Genomic DNA, 21542 nt, shown 5'->3' with positions numbered 1-21542 from the left:
TCAAACAAAATTGAACTTAAAAGAGGGTCGTCGCTGTGGAAAACCGCTCCTCTGCCACTTGACTCGTACAGCGTGACCCGGCCTGTGATTCAATCTATTGGTCGATGATTTAAACTCGGTCACTGTCAGCTGCTTTATCACAGCTCTGTATTCACCTCCAGCCAAACTGCTTTAGTTTTGTTATGATTAGCAAATTACTCCTGAATTTCCATACAGTTTTACTGGAGCTGTGTCACAGACCAGGCATTCCACACACACACAGGAGTCCAAGAATAAAAAAAGCTCCTCATTATGCACATACATACACACACCGCCAGCCAAAATGTACATGCACTGACACACGCACCATCATCTCCTGCTGGGCCAAGCCTGGAGGTCTGATGTTGTTTTTGAGCAGAGGGAGTCTTTAAACGAGTCTGAATGGAGTTTAGTTTAATGGAAACTCTGACCTAATCCATACCCTCTGCTCCATTTCTATCATTTCTGATGATGTCTAAGTCTTTCTTCACATGCCAGTGAGACCTCCCCTTTTGGCCTGAGTGAGCGTAACGGAGAGAATATACAGTTGCAGAGGAGTTTTGTGTGCGTGTGTGTTTTTTTTTTGTGGCCTGCCACGGAGGGATTTTATGGCTATGAAATCATCCCACTAGTGAGCCGTGTGGATGTATGGGGGATGACAGCTGGTTGTGACACTTGGAGGAGACTTGGCAGAAGGACATTCTGTTGAAAATGTTGCATTTTAGCACTCCTTTAAGATGTGATATGGCCATCATTTCAGGTTCAAGCTATGATTAATCACTGCCAGACAATAATTTCACGTGTGTTTAAAAAGAAAGAGAACAACGCAAAGAAATCCTTTTTTTTATCACAAATTTTTAAATCTACTTTTGCAGTGGAGCAGAGACATGAATTAAAAGGAGAAGTAAGGCGATTAAATGAATGATCAAACCCGGTAGATAATAATAATAATACTAATAATAATTTTTTAAAAAAACCTCCACGCTTCAGTTATATGGGCTTGAAAAACAAAAGTCTCTTTTTCTTGCCGAGAGATGGACGAGACGATAATAGCAGTTTCCTGTCATTACAGAAATGAAGCTACCAACTGAAGTGGCAGGAGGAGGAAGAAGGTGGAGAAGAGGAGGAGGAAGAATAAAGAAGAGGAAGAACGAGAACTTTGCAAGTGTAAGTAAGAAGTGAAGACACAGCCACACTGAAAACATGGGTCACAGTAGTGGAAGTTAGGGGGGGTTAGGTGTGGGGCATAAAGGAAAACTTCACTGATTAGCCTTTAGCTTTGTATTATTTAGAATAGGGGTAGTATTTTTGAAAAATTGTGCTTCCCAACCTCAGTTTCCCCTGAGTTGAGAAATATCTTTATTCTTTTCTTTGTTCTGTATTCCTTAAAGAAAAACTCTAAAATCTAATCAATATGCACAATATAAAAAGTGCAAAAAAGATGTATACATATCATAAAGACTGCTAAATACAATACATGTAGAGTGTTTCTTCTGCTCATTTTGTTTATCCATTAACTTAACATAAAACTTTTACTGCTCCCCCCCCGCCCCCCTCCTCCAAATATGTCAGCCCAGCATGTATTGATTATGTATTGATTTATTTAAGCAATCCAGGTAGTAGGGAATGTTTGACATTAATATTCAACAGCGTGATCGCACACAGCATGCTCAATGATTCTAGAGATTCAAACTGGCAACTTTTCAGTCCCAGCTGCAGTAACAGTAGTCTGTATATAGCACAGTGGGCAAAGACGCCAAACATTCATTCGCTCCCGCGTTTCAAATGTGAAGATTTGTTGCTATAAATCATCCTGTCATTATGTAGTAAATTGAATACTTCTGGGTTTCGGGCTTTATGTTCGACAGAAACAAACAATGCCATCACCAAGTACCAATGGATCATTTGCTCGTGTTTTTGGCAGCCCGAAGCTTGACACCAAAATTGGATGAACAGAGTCAAGCCAGTGTACAGCGTGATAGGCCAAAGTTGACTCAATGCCATTCGGGCGAACGTCCAACTTTTACAAGCCACATGTGACTATGAGGACACAGCGACTGTGAGAACAAAACGGGATCATCGACCTTGGACGATCATGACGTCGGAGCACAGGTGCTGCGTGCAGAATTTGGTCTCGCTGAATTGGTATTGTAACCTGATCTCAATCAGTATTGGCCTGTGTGACGCGTCATGCCCCTTTCACCCAAAAAAACCCCAAAAGAAACGAGAGCAGCGGATGGGAGTCTTGACACAACCTCAGGGCACTTTCATATCCCAGCCTCAGACGGCTTTCCCATGAATTTCCGAATTGTCTGTTGTGTTGTGGCAGCTGGCGCCTGCACTGACAGCATCGCGCTGAACTCCCAGAATCATCAGCAGTGCATCTCCACTGCAGAAAGAGGAGATTGAACATTTTCAATCTAAATCACCCCCTCTGGGTATCTAGGCTGCAAGTTATTACTGTGAACTGCTGAATATGCTGGCGAGGTGAACATTACAATCATGTTTTCCCTGATAAGGCCGTGTTAAAAACAAACAAAAAGCTACCCACTCACCCCCCCACCCCCCCCGCGCTCCCTTTTCTCCTCACCGCGCAAGGTCTTTGATTGAATTGATCTCTATGCAAATGCTTCATTTTTAATATGTCCCATTTTCATAAAATCAGCGAGAAGAAAGACGCCGCAGCTCACACTCCGTCTGCAGATGGAGCGATAGCACTTCAGCGATACCCATCTCTGCAGCCATATATTGTTTTGCAGCCACCGCGCGGCATAAAAAGCAATAAAGAGCCTCTACAAGCCAGTGTAATTACAGCGCATCCCCGCCATACAAGACTCTCGATTAGAACAATGGCACTGATACCTGCACACCGCGCTCAGTGCCACAATGTGACATTAAATCATAATGAAGCCACTATATTTTAACTGGCAAGAGCATATGGGGCTAATACAACACACTGCACATTATTTGTGCTGTGAATAGAAAGAGGCAGAAGTGAGTGAGTGGCAGGCTCCGCCTCTCCATCAACTTTTATGTTATTCTGGGGTAGGGCAGTGCTGAAGTCGTGTGTTTCCTCTCCTACCTTCTCGTGTATCTCCTGTGTGGACTGGGCATCGCAGAATGCAACAGTCGCCAAGTCTTTCAGGATGGGCATCTCCACGGTGCAGTCGCGCCCGTCTAGCAGCGCCACAAGGGGGCGGGGATGCATTGGCCCGTTCATGATTTGGGGCCGAATACCTGGGGACAGATGGAGAAGAAAAGTGAGGTTATTTTAAGAGACAAAAGCAGGTTTCCTCCTCTGATTGACATACATTTTAGACATGGTTATAAAAACTGACTCTTTAAAGCAGGGGTGTCAAACTCATTTTAGTTCAGGGGCCACAGACGGCGCAATTTGATCTTAAGTAGAGTGGACCAGTAAAACAATGGCATAAGATCTCCAAATGTTTCCCTTTGTTTTACATTTAATGAAGTTTATATTTAATGAAGTTTACATTTAATGAAGCATCTTTTTACAAAACATATTATGAATACCAATATTATGCCTAAGTTTGCCATTCACACACATGCACACCATGATCACAGTGGATCTACAAAGGCACAAAACATTTAGTTACAGGTATCTGGAACTAAAAAATCTAGTATATCAGACACCGTATGTTTGACACCCCTGCTTTAAAGCAACACAATGTAACTTTCAATTCTGACACAATTTGCAAACTGCAAAGACTGCAATGCAATTTTTCCTAATGTTAATTGTCCTATGCCAATTCAAAAAATGCAGTACACAGTATTGCATTATACAAAGTTAGAAATAATTAATTCCTCAAAGTTCTCATCCCTGAATTAGCGTATAGCACATATTAAAACGAATGAAGAGAACTTATTCAGCCCTAGTTCCGTTCCATCCTCACCAAACTTTTGGTTTCAATGGTTCAGCTGCACCCTCCCAATGTCAAGTCAGTGAGCCGTCAACATCCACAGCTGTGCGGTGTTGCTTTAAGTGTTTATGACTTTGTTACATGAACAAAAAAATCAATTGATACTCTCCTGTCAGCAGGAGTCAATTCCTCACCGATTTCTTGTCAAAGACAAACACAAGACAATTACGTGCTCTGTGTGTGTGTTTGTGCAGCCGAGTGCGTGCGTGTGAGCACATGTTCTGATTAGGATACAGTAGGAAACGAGGCTTCTCCCCTCTAACAAGCGTCAATAAGTCAATGCAACTACTCCACACTGGAATTAGACCACAGCCGCACCTACAGGAATCCTTTCCCTCTCAAAGCTCCCAAACACTCACATCAACGTGGAGAAACTCTCTCTCTCTCACACACACACACATAGATATGGAAGTCCACATAGAGAAGAATCCATCATACCAAGAGGAATCTGTGTGTGTAAACCCGCGACAACTGTGCACCAACGTGTGGTTGTTCTAATTTCTCAGTTCAAAGGAGAGGATCGTACATTTGCTTCAGTGTGGGTGGAACCAGCAGCTGTGGAACAGGTAGAAAAAAAAAAAGGAGAAGAAAGCGACACCTTTACAAAAATGAGTTTCACTGCCTCAAAAGAGCGACGTATCACAAAAATGCTGCAAGCCTGAAACAAAGCCACATCTGCACTTCACAAAGTGCATGTCATTCTGAGGAGTTGTTTGTTTGTGTCAGAGTAACTCTTCCTCTCTCCTCCACTTCTCTCACTTAAAGTGAAGAGCGCTGGGAGGAGCTCAGCTCCCCAGCGGCCTGACCTTCTCAGGCATCCGACAGAAACAGACGTGCCACCTTGAGAAGTCAGACAATTACCAGTCCGGCTTCATTCAATGTTAACAAGTGAGGAGCATCAATATTCATGCCGCTTCTGCTCAGACACTCGCTTGTGGATGGACAGATGGACCTGAGAAGGAGCTGCGTCTCCCTAAAGCCACACGGGTTGTGATCATTACATGACGTCACCAGATATGTATCAGCACAAGGCAACAAAACCCAAGGCCTAAAGTCACTTAACATGCACTGTTGATGTTTCCCTGTTATTTCATGACATCACTTTCTTATCTGGCACTTAACTTTCTATCCTCCGCTTTGCCTTTAAAGATCCATATCTGGGTTCCTGCGCGTGACCTCACACCGCGTGTGCTGTGCAGGTGTGCACTCTTAAACATTATCCCAAGGATTACGTTGACGTCAGACTCCGGGGTTCGAGATAAGTAGCAGGGCGCGAGGAGGGGGGCGGGCTCATTAGAGGTATGCTCGCTGAGATTACTGCAGCAGAGGACGCTGATTAGGGCAGATAAAGGTGAGATTAGGAGATGAGAAAGTTTTCTGTGTGTGTGGCCATTGCACAAACAAGCTGCAACGCACTAACAGGTGGGGGTGGGGGTAGAATTAAAATGTAAAACGAGCATGCATAAAAACAGACTAAACACTGCCTGTTAGCCTGAAACGCTCCCAGGAGACACATCAGAGAAGAGGAGGATGAAAGGGGAGAGAGAGAGAGAAGAGAGAGAAGAGAGAGCGCAAATAAAAGACAGGAGACGCGAAGACAAAGCCTGTCTGATGGAGAGCGAGCGGTCCAGCAGCCCTGCCTCTTGGGGCAGGGGGGAGGAATCGGAGCGGAGTTGTCTCCTTCCGCTTGTTGTCATGGTGATCACTTAACAGGCTTTGGCTGCCAGTTTTAATGCACTTTATTTTTGGCACTGCTGGCATCTGTGCGGAGAGTTGAGGTCAGAGGTGCAAACGCCCGTATCCTCCTCACACTCACAGTCGCACAGGGTGGTGGAGATGTGTGTTTTCTTCTCCTGACAGATGAGACAGACAGCCCCCACCCACCAACACCACCCTCCTCACCCACAGCCCAACACGGCGGCTTCCATGCCTACTTATCACACTCCCTGTTCAAGATGGATGACATGTCAGTGGCAAGGTTGATGCGTGGCAACTCGCCCGTCTATGCCACATCTGCAACTGACAGCCCGCTGAATATTAATGGGGGCAGCTGGTAAAGACTGAGCTGAGACCGTAACACCAAACTGGCATGGGTGTCGAGCGCTCGCGCTAATGCAGTGAAATGCTTGACCGCTTCTGAGACGGGGCACACGTGCATGAAAGCGCCAAGAGGATGCGCTGATTGATCAAACAATGGAAAACAATTCCAAATCAGTTTATCAACTAGAGAGAGCACTCCGAGAGCACTAACCTCAGTCAAGGCTGCTCAGTTTCCCACACTGCATGAAAATGTGGCATCCTACATCCTGTCATCAAAACCTGCCCTTTACTTTGTTTTGAGTTGTGCTGCTCACAGACATGAAGTCATGAATCATTACACACTTTTCTCCAGCTTCTCAAATAAATGTTCCTCTATTTAAACCAATTTTGAATCAGATATATTAGAATTATTGACTGTTGACTGAACAGAGACCAGAACATCTGGTTTATGGCAGTGGGCGTCCTTCTGAAAATTCCTTAAAAATAGTTAAAAGGACCGGCCTTAATAATGAATAATGAATGTAATGCGTAGCTCCAGTTCCACAGTAAATTTGCTTTATGTGTTCATTTGCCTAATACACACACTTTGGTGGCGTGGATTTCACAGTTTACATAAATGTCAAGAAGCCCAAAGTTAATGTGACTGAACACAGCTTTAACCTTCAGTTTAAGTCCAATATTCACTTTTTCTTGAGGTTCTGGGTTCCTTTTTTTTGTCTTTCTAGACACATGACACTCACTGCTCACTGACTGACTGCACTTTTAATGCTGAGGAGGTGATGTGGAGTCAGGGCTCAGCACTTCAGTGTTTGTTTAATTCACGTTTCGTTAACTTCCTGGGGCAATTAATTCCAAGGTAATCATAAATACTAATTAAGGCATTTGTGACCATCTCTGACTCAGAGAAGAGACCCAGAAAATGTGTAGTTCCTTGTATCTCAGTGTGTGTTGCAGGTGAGAGAAGCAGTGGATGAGGCAGGAGGACAGAGGAGCGGCTGGCAGGCTGCATCAAACCCTCAGGCTGAAGTTAGACAGGCTGAAAACTCCATGAATCATCCACTGGGTTTCTCTCCGTCTCTCTGACCTTTCACACTCTCTCTTTCACTTCAATCTCTCTCTCTCCCTCTCACACAGACTCTTCCACTCCTTTTCATGCTGTCGTCCGCTGTGTTCTGTTCCTCTGTTGCTGTATCTCTGCCGGTGCAATTGCATCTCCTGATATCTCTGTCTTCTCACTGATAATGCCAGGCTCTCTGTTTGCTCGCCATGTCATCATCCTCGCTGTCCTTCATTGCTATTTTCACACACATGTCTTTTGGTCATCACTGGCTCTCCTTCCTCAGCTCAACTGTCCGTCCTTTCCGTCGTTCTCTTTCCCCACCCCTATGGTTCTGCCACTCCAAGAGCGTGTGCGTGTGTGTGTGTGTGTGTCCTCCTGTGTGACAGATTGATTCTCACTCTGCTGATTTTGATGGAGAGGAGATGATGTATTCTGGGAGGGGGGGGGGCAAGGAGGTGGCGGCATGGTAAACTGACAGCATGTACATCACGCCAGTCTCAACTAGAAGCACCAGGTTGCCTGTCATCGGCACTGTGCCACCACCCGCGGTTCTATATGGTTTATGCATGATGCTATTTTTTTGTTTTTTTTTGTTTTAGGGTAAATTAACTAGGGCTGCATAATATTAGGAAACATGTGATTAATCCTTCAGTATATGCTGATAATGTCTGTTTTGGGTTTGCTGCTGCTGATCTGCATGTACTGCAGTTCAAGCTGTTCTAAAATGAAGCAATTTAATTAGATAATAATAAAAGAAATAATCAAGCTGCTGCACTAGATGCATTCCCTGGTTTGAACTCCATTGAAAACAGAGATCGTAAAAACAATAGTTTCATGAATTCATGAATGCCTGAAAGATTTTTTTTTTTTTGCAACAACCTGCTCTGTTTTAACTTGAAGGGGGGAAAAAAGCCTTCTGGCCTGCACACTCTCAGATGTTGCTGCAATAAACACTCGCAGATCTCGAGTTTTACCAGTTACCGTGACAGCTCATTCGGCAGCAACATGCGGACATAAAGCTGGGGGTTCAGCGGGTCTGCCATGTTCTCTGCAGGTTCCTGTACCACTGCCTGCTTTAAAGCAGCTGCCTTTTTCTTTTTCTTTTTTGCCTGAATACAAACAGACGTCGATTGAAACTGAGTCCAGCAGGGATAATGACATATAGTTAATACACTTACTGTTTAGTCCAGTGAACTCCACATGTGCAAATTGAGGGAGGGGGGGTGGATTATGGTGTGTTGCGGGTCATGTTGGAACAGCAGGGGAGACGGTACTCTTAATTTCACTCCATTAATTAATCTCCCTCATTTCCTTCCCTCAGTGTCTTTGTTTCTGCTGCTTGTTGATTAACTGTTGCCAGGCTGTGTGTGTTAGTGTGTCTGTGTGTTTGATGATTTTGGAATGAGTATATTTTCAACAGGGGAGGAAGCTGCTGTCGTGGGTTTAACCGCCAAAAGCAGAAATGCATGCAAATCAGATCAATGGCTGCATGTGTGTGATTTTTCTCCTCACGATAGATTTGTGTGGATTATTTTTGCTCTTGATCAGTTAATTGCATGGTCATTTAACCCTTTAACACAGAGTCGGAAAAATTCGGGAACAACAGTTTCTGAAAGCTGACGTCTGTTCATAGTTTCCATTTGTTGCTCTGTTTGTGGACATTGAGACAAAAACTCAAACACATGTCAATTAACATGTGTTGTGCTGTTCAAATTCAAAATTTTCTGGCCCTTTTATGGTTAAAATAAGCAAAAAAGTGTCCAGGAGGAGGACATTTTGAGACTTCAGTGTTAAAGAGTTGATTTATTTAATCAAACAACTAATCCAAATAGTGTTCAGTTTCGGCCCTGTGATGGACTGTTGACTTGTCCAGGGTGTGACCCCGCCTTTTGCCCTGTCAGCTGGGATTGGCATTAGCACCCCCCACGACCCTCATGTGGAGGATGAAGCGGTAGAAGATGAGTGAGTGAGTGAGTTTTCCGGGTTTCCTCTGCAGCAAAACCAGAAAATGAGAGTATATTGAATAAGCCACTAGGGAACAACTCCATTAGTTTGTTTGAATGGAATTGATTTATAACGTCAGTAAATGATTTCCTGAGGAGTTAACTGCCTCAATCACTAGTTTCAGGTCTTCTTCCATAGCACATGATGTCAATTTTGCAAATACAGCAGATATGAGTGGACTCCAGTGTGACTGACAGCTAGTGTCCAATAGGGGCCTGTTAGCAGGTGACACCTCTGAACTTCTGCTTGCAGAACTGGGTACTGGCCAAACTGTGATTCTAGAGGCTTCAGAACAAGACTTTGCATTCTTATGTCACGACCGGTTGCCACTCGGTACGACTGTGAGTCACGCTTTCAAAAGAGCTATGCACTTGTAATAGAATAAAAGAACTAAAAGAAATCCTCTCTACTTGCCAACACTTCAGAGAGATGTATCCTGTTGGTTTCAACATGACTAAAATGAGTCTTGAATAAAAAATGTTTTAACTGCAGGATATTATGTTATCACGATCTTTTCAGCTTCCAGTATTAAAAATGTGGTGAGCTCAGTGAGCACGTTTAAAACGGGACATTATTCTCAATCTGAACGCACAAGTCATCAAAAAAACCAGAACTAGGTCACAATGAAAATTATTTTGGAAATCTAGGTCTCCTTTTTTTTGCTCACTCAGTCATCATTATTCTAATTCTAATCATTCTAGTAGACCGGCAGTTCTCATTTGTCAATGACAACGGGGGAGCAATTATAAAGAAGGGATCCTGGATCCAATTTTAGTAAAAAACACACATCAGCAAGCTCCTGTTTATTTATTTTCGCTCTCATAAATCATATTCTTTCTTAGTTTCAGTTCATATTTTACACCTGGTGGTTATTCACTCGCCTCCACAACCCCACACCCCTCTACCTCCACCACTGCACTGACTCTAGTTTGAGAACCAGTGCTACAGAAAAATACGCGTGGACACCGAAATTCAGCCTCGACTGCAGGCTGCAGCTCCTGAGCCAGCAACACTTTGTCAGAGTCTGGCAGCAGGACGCAGCAGAGCGGCGCACCGGGAAATGAGGCCAGAGTTTCCATTATGTGGTGAAGGGAGCTGGGATTCTCTTCCTACTGCTGGCCTCTGCTACTGGTGTAATGTTGCCTCCAGTTAGGCAAAGAGGGAGCAGAGGGGGACAGGGACGTGCAGTTTTGTTGTGGTGGGGAGAGGATGAAAAGGAAAAGGGAGAGGAGAGAAGCATAAGTAACTCAAGTGGTAATGGGAGACCTCCACCATACTATCATCATCTGCTGCCATCGGTTGCCTAGCAACCCCAAGCTGTGGTTTGCAGGTGGCTCTTTCATGACAATGAGGCCGGGTGGGGGCTGCGACTGCTTCTGCTGCTGCTGGTGACCGCTAACAGTTATGGCCATTTATTGTGCCACCTTGAGCAGCGCTGCACTGAAACCTGACCCAACGCCGCTCCACAGTTAACACAGGAGGAGGCTGTGTGCCAGTACAGTGCACAAAAACATCCATTCTTAAGATGGTAAAATATTTGAACTCCTGGTACAAATCAAACGATAACCTCCGTGTATTGCGAAAGAGAAAATAACACAGCAGGTCCGGCCACCGACTTCTCATGAACGTTCCAGTTTTTGACATCTGAAATGCCAAACATCACTGTCAGTAAATTAGATCAGCTGTAGCTAATTAACGAAAGAAAAAAAGTCTCCACGTAAATTCAAACTTGGCCCCCTTTTCTGTCTCAAGTGCTGCAATTTGGCTTCTGTGCTGAGCCAAAGATACTTAACTCAAGGAACGCAAAAATCCTCTGACATCATTCTGCATTCACAAGTTAACTGTGGGATTTTACTGGTCATCAGGGCCAGCACAGGACAAACAAACTCAGTGATGGCAACATTTCAGCTGCACTAATATTTACCCAGTTAAACTCACACGTATCAAAGCCTGTCTGAACAATACTTCTGAATCCTAACCTAATCTCTAAGCAGAACAAATCACTCAATTAATAAACATATGAATAAGTAACAAAAGCTTTTGTTGGTTCAAATTAATTTGATGAGCAGAATCTGTACTAGATTCGTTTTGTTAAAGATTGGTATGAATGACCTTTCAAAATAATACATCCTGTCATCAAATCTCATCCCCTAACACTGGAAGTTGTTGTCTGTAGTGAAACAGGGAATTTGTGCTGTGCCTCCGTCTGCCATGTTTCTGGTACCTGCTTGCTAACCTCTGCTTATTGCCTCTGCTTCAGTGATGCACACTTCTGCAGCGTGTTGTAGATTCATGTAGTCTTCCTCTTTGAAAAAGTGACGCCTAGGAAGCAGGATGGAAGTAGTAATTAGGCAGCAGTGGACGACGCTGCTGTAGTTGCACAAAGTGTGAATGGAAGTCTCTGGGAAAATAAGCCTACTTCTCACTTGATTTATAACATCATTAAACATTTTCTCGAGGAATTAATGACCTCTATCACTAGTTTCAGGTCTTCCGAGATTGCATATGATGTCAGTTTTGTTAATTATGTTCCCATTTAGAGTAAAATAGGCGACATGAGTGGGCACCAGTGTGATTTAGAGCTAGTACTGGCCTGGCTGCAGGTGACGTCTGTGAATTTTCAAAATTGTTCATTTCAAGGCTTCACAGCGGGAGTTTGTTGCAACTGGAATAATACGGCAATGTTGATGTCCGGCCCATGGTTGTGGTGTTAGTTGCAAAGGCAAAGTAAAGATTGTAGACGGCAGGAATGCACGTGCAGTATATATGGATGAATAAGAAGCCATTCTCAACCTGGGCACAGTGCCAGGAGCTTGACTGTGGTGTAACAGAGAAGCCTGGCATTATACACAGATGTGCCATTGGGTCAAACAACACTTTGTTTTACTTGCTGTAGTATGCACTCTTTTCATGTGGCACTCCGCCAGAGTCTGTACATCTGGTTCACTAAGGTTGAATTACTCATTTACTACTTTCCTCCCTCTTACACACACACACACACACACACACACACACACACACACACACACACACACACACACACATCATGCCATAAACACACGCACCCTTCATCTGCCTGTGACAACACGAGGTCATTGCATGAGTTGTAGTGGATGAATGCAGCCGGTGGGGGGGTGGGGGGTTTGGGTATAAGCACCCTTTGTTGGCAGCCTTCTCCCTGCCCTTCCCTCCCTTTACTTCCCAAAAAAGTAGCACACAAAGGCCACTTGTCCTGCTCTGCCAGTGCCCCACCCCTGTCACCAACCGGCTACCCACCACACCAAGCCGTCCCCTGCCAAGAATATGAGCGCACGCCTGTTTTAAATGGTACCCTCTGTGTGCACGGATGGGCCGGGCCCACACTCCACCACGGGACAAAAGCGGGTGTCAACAGCATCCATGGCACCACCGCACTGGTCCTACCATCCCCTCCCCTCCTCCCTCTTCTCTTTTCCCGCTCTTTTATTCTCCGGCGTTGCCCCGAGCTACGGAGCGCGTTCAGAGCCCAAAGCCCGCAGAGGAAGCGAAAACACGGAGCCAAGTGCAGCAGCACAGGACGGGCGGACCTCGAAATGACAACACGGTTGGACTGCTCACCAACCACACACACACACACAGCTCTTCTTCTGACTCCCCACCCTTCCCCATCCACCTACCTCCCTCCCACCTCCCACATGCCAGACTTTATTAGACATCCAGAAAGGAAAACAGGAAACATGCTGCTTGCCTGGAAAATGTTGTCTCCACATTCTTCGGCTTAAAAACTATTCATCGCAGCAAAAAAACTGAAGATGATTGAGGCGAGGAGGGGAAAAAGACCAGAAAAATACAAAAAAAAGCGAAGTAGAAGACCCTCCACAATAATCCAATGAGGTTACTCCCCCCTCTTCTTCTCCTCCTCCAATACTCCTTCAACCCCCCTCCCCCCTCCACTGGAGTTGCTCCTCTTGATCTGGCCCTGTTGGTGAGGGGAAGGGGTTTTTGCGGAGCAAGCTCTCACTAAGCCCCCGGCTGCATCATCTTCAGTCCATGCCTCTGAGGGCTGGAAGAAAAGCAACATATGCCTGCGGCGTCCTTCTGTGCACACACACACACACACACACACAGAACGATGTGCAAGCTGGTGATCGGATGGTGGAGGGCTGGAGAAAGCGGGGGAGATGCTTTTGTCCTTTTTTTTTTTAATCTCCCAGGAAGAAAACGCTGCGGTCACAGAGCCCAATGGCTGAAAAGTCTCTCTCTCTTTCTCTGCTGCTTCCTCTGCTGTTAGCTGCGCAACATCTATTCACTCTGCCACTGTCTCTCTCCCTCTCTCTCTCTCTCTCTCTCTCTCGCTTTAGCTCTTTTCTCCAGCCTTTGTCTTGAGCTGATAATAACCCAGGAGGGGCAGAAAAAGGATCGTGCAGCAGGGGAAAAAAAAAATGTCTAAATCAAAAGTGCCAGCTCGAACATGCGGAGCTGAGCTCTGTGGGCTCGCACAATTTACTCCCCGGCTGTGTTCACTTCATAGGAACTGCACACACACACACACACACACTCAAGCGCAATTCCTCCTCCCCAGTCCCTCCTCCTTCTCCCCGTTTTTTATGTTTTATTTCTGATCTGGACTCCACAGTGTTTTAAGAACACCCCACACACACACACACAGCTTTACCTCTTTCCTCCCTCCTGATTATTTGCTTTCCTCCTCTGCTTTTACACTTTCATCTAGACTTAGACCTCAAAAGCCACACACACACACACACAGAGAGGTTTGTGCAGCTGTCCTTCTGAGGACACTGCATTGACTATATCCATTAGGACACCCGGAGCAATGCGTTATCCCCAACCTTAAACATAACCAGTTAATGTCTGACCAGAACCTTCTTAACACCACATTCTTAGCCCGAAATGTAGCCAGTTCCTCAGAAATGAGGTTCTGCCTCATTGGGACCAGATTTTGGTCTCCATGGGGGAGGACTGGTCCTGAAGGTCAGTGTTTATGCCATAAAAGGTCCTAAAGATGTCACAAATACAAGTATACACACACACACATACACAGAACACAACCTCACCCCACCCTGGCATTTTGTGGGTTACCAAGAAGAAATTTGAATAGTGACACACACACACACACTCTCACTCTTCTCCCTCCCTGTGAACATGTAACACACACACACACACATAAGCTCATACTCAGGAGGAACAATGCAACATTCAAGCCATTCCAGTAATAACATTACAGCTGTAATGTTGGCTGTTTTTTTTTTTTGCACCATCAGGGAAGTCATCATAGCTGAGTGTGTTAAGTTCACAGTTTGGTCCCCGGAGAGAGGGAAGCAAAAGTGACACATCGCTCTGCTGAGCGACTGAAAGGACAAGCTAAAAACACCCCGTTTAGAATAACAATGTAATCGGAGGCTCGGTGCAACTCACACACACACACACACATGAATAAATGCACCTCGCCTGCTGCATGACAGGCGCGACCAATAGACAAAAGAGCGTGGCGCGGTCACACGCCAAAACCGATTATCACTGACAGTAAAGTGGAAAGGTGGAACTGCCCGAGCAGTGGTGGCTCACTGGCGTAGGTGGATGTTTCCATCCTTGTGTAGAACCTCCTTCCTCCTTTGGTGTAGAATAAAACACTTTAAATATACTGTGTGTGTGTGTGTGTGTGTGTGTGTGTAAGTAAGTATCAGGACTGCTGTTTGTCATCGGCGAAAGCCCAACAAGACGAGACACGGTGTGTCAGTCGAGCCACTGTCTGTAGCAATGACACATCTGAGGGAGTGTGACCATCAAAGGCGGCAGCCCCCACTTCCTGTCAGCCAGCCGGCCAGACACACACACACACATGTGCGCGTGCTTGATGGAGTGTGGGGATACGGCTTCCCCTCTGATCTTTCTCTCTTCAATAACATTAGAGGATGTGTGGAGGGAGAACAGGGAGGCGGGGGAGGAAAAGTGAGGGGGGGTGTGGGGTGACTGACAGCAATATGTTAATATGAAATTGACAGATCACATGACTCTCCAGAGAAAGAGCTGCCCTGTGAGGTGTGAGGAGAGGAAGCGTATCAATTTTTTTTTTTTTTTGTGAATGACCACTGAAGGCTGCTAACTCCTCAGGTCATGAGGTCATGTGGCATTGAACTCCAGATTTTAGGACACACAAATCAAAAAATATTCCAAGAATCCCCTCATGTTTTTCCCATTTCCCCTAATCTGTAAACTATTTCAGGTTATGAAGTGAAAATGAATTCACTAGCTGTTGTAGACAAAAACAATAACTAACAGATTGAGCTGGACATTTCTCAAGGGCTCTCAAGTTCTGCAGACCCCCATGTGCGAATCACAGAATTATGTCACAGCATCTTAGTCGAACTAACACTCCCAGATTATGTGACTGACAGTTGCATTGCTACTGCATGTAATCGTTCAATCGGAACCCAAACTGACCTAGGTGCGAGAGTTCCCAGCGTGGGCTTTGATCCGGAAATCCTAAAGGAAACCAATACACAGAAGAAGAAGAAGACAACAGTGAGAAAAACATGGTGAAGTCCATGTCGTAAAATGTCTGAAGTGATGAGAAGATAAGATTTTATGCCTTGTCACCTCAAAGACTTGAACGTTTTAAAGTTCATGGTGAGAGGACTTGGAATGGTGCTCCTCTAACCAACAGCTGAAGTTGTTTTGGTCTGTGGTGTGATCGGTCAACGGGAAAACGCCTATGCATACTAACTACCTACCATGGCGGAGTTGGACACACTTGTATTGCTTGTATTCTGGTATAAGGACAGTCGTCAAATCAAACAGCGCAGTCAAGGAAAAAAGAAAGGAAAACAAAGTAATTATTAAGTAATTTGTGAAGATTGTGCTCCACTTTCCTTTTAACTTAACAAAAGTGGTTTTGGTCCCAATTTTGGTGCTTGAAGTTTCTTGCGTGGGTCATTTTGCAGGACTCATGTAGTGGTTAAGATTTCTGTTCATTCTTGTCGTCACAAGTCTGCACAATCTGGGTTTTCTTACTCCCTGACTCCCTCCCTGTTCTTGTGATCTCTCCAGCAGGTGCAGGAGTTTGACGCCGATGAATCAAGCAAGACGTGGATCTCTGAGGACAACATAACTGGACAGAAGAGGTGGGTTAACATGCAGCCACAGGCCTGCCGCAGTCTGTGTGCTCATGACTCTAGTGGCTGACATGCATGTCGTTACACATTTGGAGGGGGCGAGTAAACACTAATAAGAACAGATTGGCACAGCAGGTCTCACCCCCCCAACCCCACTCCGACACACACTTCCTCTTTCAAATGTAGAGCAGCCAAGCTTAGGTCTAAACCAGTTCTGAAGGCTACATCTGTTCACCCCCTCAGCCACTGTTGCCAAAGCTGCAACCACGCCTTTGAGCACACACCCAGTTGACACAACAGTTTGATGTACAAACCAGTGCCCCAGTTAAGTACAACTGATCCATTTCAAGTTTTTATTTCATTTCTGTCTGGCCAAAAGTGATTTAACAGGTTTTCCAACAAAGAAACACACAAAAATATGATATACGCAGCAATATCGGCTGTTCAATTAATAATAATAATAGTTATTGTTTATTATCATTATTATTTGTTGTTTTGATGGGTTTACGGCTTTATAGCACGACTACAGATAAAGGTTTAGAGGCAAAGAACCAGTCTGATAGTTTTTGATAGAGCATATTATAAGAGCACAATTTTTCATGTTTGATTCAGAGAAAAAAAGAAAGAATTCACAGCCCATAGGCTTCACTCCTGTCTCTCTCCTGCTGCACCACTGCTTTAAGCCCTGACCTTTAGCATAGTGAGACATCAAGAGCAGCGGTCATGCTCTGGAAGACCCGACAAATGGCCTGAGCCTCCTTAGAGTCCGTGTGGACTTAGCACTGAGAGAGAGCCCTCTTCTTTAACCTTCCTAATTATACTGTAAGCGCCCTTTTCCTGTAAGCACAGGGAACTTGGCTTCTCGATGTAGAAGCCTATTAAATCCCCCTAAAGCACTTAAAGGGATTTTTAGAGAGCAAGTGGTAGAACGAGCCAACCTGCCGCCTGGAGACGAGACTTCAGCTGACCACATTACAGCCAGAGAGTCCAGGGTCCATTTTATATGCAGGCGGTTCAGTACAGGAGCCTAGAGATATGCACTTTCAGTGACTTTAGTTTTTTCTTGCTTTGGGTTTTCTTATTTAATTCTGTAATCTGTATTGTGCTAGGTTTTTTTTGTGTGGCGTCAACTTGGTATAACCGTATGCATTCTTTATGCTAATATTGCTAAAAGAACACATATTTTCTCTGTTCCCTCAACTTTCACCTGAATATGATTAGATTTCCTCTGTTGTGCTAATAACAAAGAACGAACAGTGCCTCAGAACTATGTGGACTGCGTCTCTAGTGAAGTTCCAATAACACAATTTCACAGTTCTGAAGTTGAGGCAGAAGCTTGATCAATGAAGGTCTCAGACGAGTGACGTAGACGTGCAGCATTCTCAAATTCTCATTCTCCCCGTGGTGTAATTCATTTCAGCACATCTGAGAATAGCAATTGTCGTCAACACAACCAAACCTAGAGGCTTGGAAGTGGTCTCGGTCCGATCGCAAACAAATTCTGGAGCAGTTAGTTTGTGGTGGGAACATGATCTAACCTCAGTCTGACCCAACCACAAGGTGTAGTTTGGAGCTACATGGCTACCATAGTCGAGTAAGCGTTTGCATATTTGGAAATGAATGAGCATAATCATCGGTTGCTAGCAAATAAATTGAGGTCAGAGCAGAACTGGAAAAATAGAATTTTATTATTAAGTAGCTATTTTAATTGGTGCATAACGTTGGAATTATTGAGATGAAGCGTTGTATTCCATTTGAAAGAAAATGACATGTGATACATATAATTACATAAGACATCACTATAATAATTTTTGAAGATTTGGCAACCCTTCCTGACTTATATGGACACATCCTATTCTTTTTTGATTATGATTTGTTTTCTTTTTGTGTGGGAAGAGTACAATATTCCAAGTACAATAGCTATTTAGATCAGAGTGAACAAACAACAATCTAATTTTAACACACATTACGGTCGCTATGTTTCCGCATATGGACGACACACAAAACTATGATGCAGAAACAAACATTCACTTTCTAACTAGGTATATATATATACTTTATTCAACATTCTCTTCTCACCTCAGCCCAGGCAGCAGTAACAGCACCAGTGATGAATGACAATATCGTGACTGACAAGTGTTCTACGGCTTTATTGTCACTTCTTGTTTGACGCTTTTCAACACTGCTATTAATTATTCATGGCACATCTTTCTATGTGACTATGTATCTGAGAGCTGGATGTTTACACCAGTGTTAACATGCGTATTGCTTGCAAATGGTAATTTGACAAGCGTCGTCAGGCATGTTGGAATGGAGCTTGTTTAATACACGACTAAATGCTTCTCTGGATGGAGATTATGTTTTTTGTTTTAAAATAAAATAGTCTCAGTGCTGATGTAGCCGCCTTAGATGCTTAGAGGGCAAACGCTCCTTCAGACCGACATCTCCATACCCACTTCCACTTTATGCACAGGGAATGAACACTGCGATATAATCTTAGCTGGAGGTCATGTTTGCTCATTCAACAACTTTGTAAGAGATGAAACCTCTGAGGTAACAAGCTGTGACTGCATCTGTCCAAAATATCAGGAGTTGCGCCTCTTAAAATAAACACACAGTCAACACAGATAGACACTGATAACAGCTCTATAAAACACTCAAACGTCCTCTGACATTTCCTTTGTCCTTTATGCTCGCTGACTCCTCTCGTAGGGATTTGAGAATAAGGTGGCTGATCATTAATGGACTGGACATGCTGAGTGTGACGGGAGGCGGAGAGAGAGAGAGCACGTGAGGGGAAAAGAGAAGTAGTGGTGTAGCTTTTTGTAAGCAGCTCTAATTTCCCCAAGGTGAATATTTATTTAGGAGGCCCAGGTTTATCCACTGAGAGGCACCTGCCATGGCAGCAGCCAGGGTAAATAGTGCCACCCCCCCCAAAAAAAAGGCATGGATTCAGACACACACACACATATGCACACAAGAGTGCACACCCCCTCAGCAGCAGGTCCAGATAACGACCCAGAGTCAACACTGCCTCTCTGCTTTTGTTTTTTCTGCCTCCCCTCCACTGTTTCCCTCCCACGTTCCAATCCCCGTGGATCCACGAGGACTGGAGCTGAAAAGATGTCGGGATGAGGGACAGAGATAGAGAAAGAGAAAGAGAGAGAAAGAGAGAGAGACAGAGGTCTAAATTACAGCATGGGAATGCAAATTAGGGTATTTTATTTGGGGGGAGCCAAGGAGGGCAGGCAGGCTTTATTTTCCAGGCAGGAACAGACCCTCTGTGGTCTCTGGATCAGTTGCAGAAACAGCGAAGAAAGGAAAAGAAAAAAAAACACGGACATTCTTACTCTCCTTTTTTTTTTCACTCCTCCCCAAGTAAAAAGGCAAAGAGAGAGAGAGAGAAATACAACAAATCCACAACTCTCAGAGGGTGGTGAAGTCATAAAATAAAATGATATTTACTGTGCTTTCACACCAGCACCACAGCCACCTCCCTTTCTCTTGCACCAAGTCACACCCCCACCTCCCATCACCACACTCAACCACCCACCTACCATTGGCAGAGGCACACTAAAGTTGCTGAAATATGGGCACAAATCAAGGCCTGACCCAACTCTGCACTACTGCTGCCGCCACCATCACCTCCCCCATCTGGAAAAACAGAGTGAGAAAGTGAGCGTGTGCAAGAGGGAAAAGCGATGGGGCTGGAGGAAGCAGGGTGAGCCAGCTGCAAGTGGTCTCCAGATGTGGTGGCTCTGGGGACGGGCCACTCTGGCGCTGTTAATGGCAACTCAGAGCTCCCTCCTTCCCCTTTTTCTTCCATCGCTCCTCCTTCTCAAATAGTGACAGGAGCCATCTGGCCTGGCAGAGAGAGTTGGAACGCGGCGGAGTGTCCCACCCTCCCAAGTGTGGCCCCTGCGTGCCACTCAGCAGAGTGCACAAGTAAATAAAATACATGCACACACACACACATACACACACATCACCTCCTGCTTTTCCCCCAAAGCTGTCACATGGCTATTAACCCATCGAAGCTGCAGCCCAGCTGTGCTCCATTACGATAAATACACCAGGGTCGCAGGGTCTTGTCAGCCTGGAGTCAGCCATCAGATACTATGAGGTGTCCACTTACAGCCTTTTAAAGCTCACTTTGCTGAAGAGTTACAGTCATTCCCACCAGCATAACCCCACTCATTTCATCTCCCACACCCCAATGGACAGAAACTCCCACCAAATGGAATCATCCTCCTCCCTCCATCCCAGGAGATGATATTTCACACCTCCTCTGAAAGCACAGACCCCTTTCCCCACTACCCACAACAACCCTGAAACCCACTGTAACTGGAGTTTGTGTTTTGGTCACTCAATACGACACCTGGAACACCCGAGACGTTTGAGCTTCACTGATGCTGCCCCTGTGTGTGTGTGTGTGTGTGTGTGTGTGTGTGTGTGTCATCTAGCCAATGCACTTCACTTGAGTGCAATTACCTTAAAAGTAACTGTTCTTAAAACAAAGTCACAAAACTTTTTCCTGGAAGAAATAATTTGACTTGTCTTATTCACTGGAAAAGAAAATCACTTTTCCCCTCTCTCCAGTTGTCAGTCAGTATACAGTAATTCTGTTGAGAATACTATTGGAAAAGATTAGTCACTTAAACCCTTGGCCGCTTCCTGCTGGCACATTTGTTCTTTATGTGGCTTGCAAATACTTTTATAATGGATTTCTGGTTAATTGTCTATGCTGCAGTACAAACGGGGAATGGAGGAAAATGGACTGAAAGGGTAAGGGCCAGAGAGAGAGAGCGAGAGAGAGAGAGACGCAGGGTCAGAGTTGCATTGCTTTCTCTGTCTGCACTATATCTAGTTTTCCATTTGCATTAAAATGTATTGTTATCGTAAAGATTTGGTAAAACTAAATGTGCATTTAGGTACGTTTACATCCATTACTAGTTCACCGTGATCAGCAGTAGGTAGTCCATGTCACCACAGAACAATATGAAGGCTTTACTGACTGATGACACATGAAACGCTCCAGTAGCAGTTCTTTCACGAAGAGGCGGAATGTTGTTGGTTCCTCGTCAGTCAACACATATTGTACATCTGCTACTTTTTTAGTGTGACAAAAATGTGCAAGCGGGACAAACATTTCAATCGGGCGATTTCATTTTTATGTCCTCTTTTATCTGTTTTCATTGCACTTCTTGGCATTCACCTATTATCCACCTCCCTAAAACTTTTATGCAATATTTCAATACTTTTTTCATCAAAAGTTCACATAAAAACAGGCCAATGGAAACCCACCTGTTAACTCTCAAACCTGAAAATGTGTGCCGCTGTTCAAGTCCAATACATTTTATTTCCACA

At 44.6% G+C, this 21542-nt stretch overlaps 1 protein-coding gene across 1 annotated transcript in view; it reads right to left on the bottom strand.

Annotated features, from left to right (window-relative positions):
• The window catches only part of ctbp2l (C-terminal binding protein 2, like), a 47277-nt gene that overhangs the window by 16914 nt on the left and 8821 nt on the right, over positions 1-21542 (bottom strand). Inside the window, 2 exon segments of the mRNA XM_044014359.1 lie at positions 3101-3255; positions 15505-15546. Of these exon segments, the coding sequence (XP_043870294.1) occupies positions 3101-3255; positions 15505-15546 (197 nt within the window).

The sequence above is a fragment of the Solea senegalensis genome, linkage group LG18, assembly GCF_019176455.1.
Source record: "Solea senegalensis isolate Sse05_10M linkage group LG18, IFAPA_SoseM_1, whole genome shotgun sequence".
Lineage (NCBI taxonomy): Eukaryota > Metazoa > Chordata > Actinopteri > Pleuronectiformes > Soleidae > Solea > Solea senegalensis.
The sequence above is the reverse complement of the archived record's forward strand: the minus strand, read 5'-3'. Positions and strand labels throughout refer to the sequence as shown.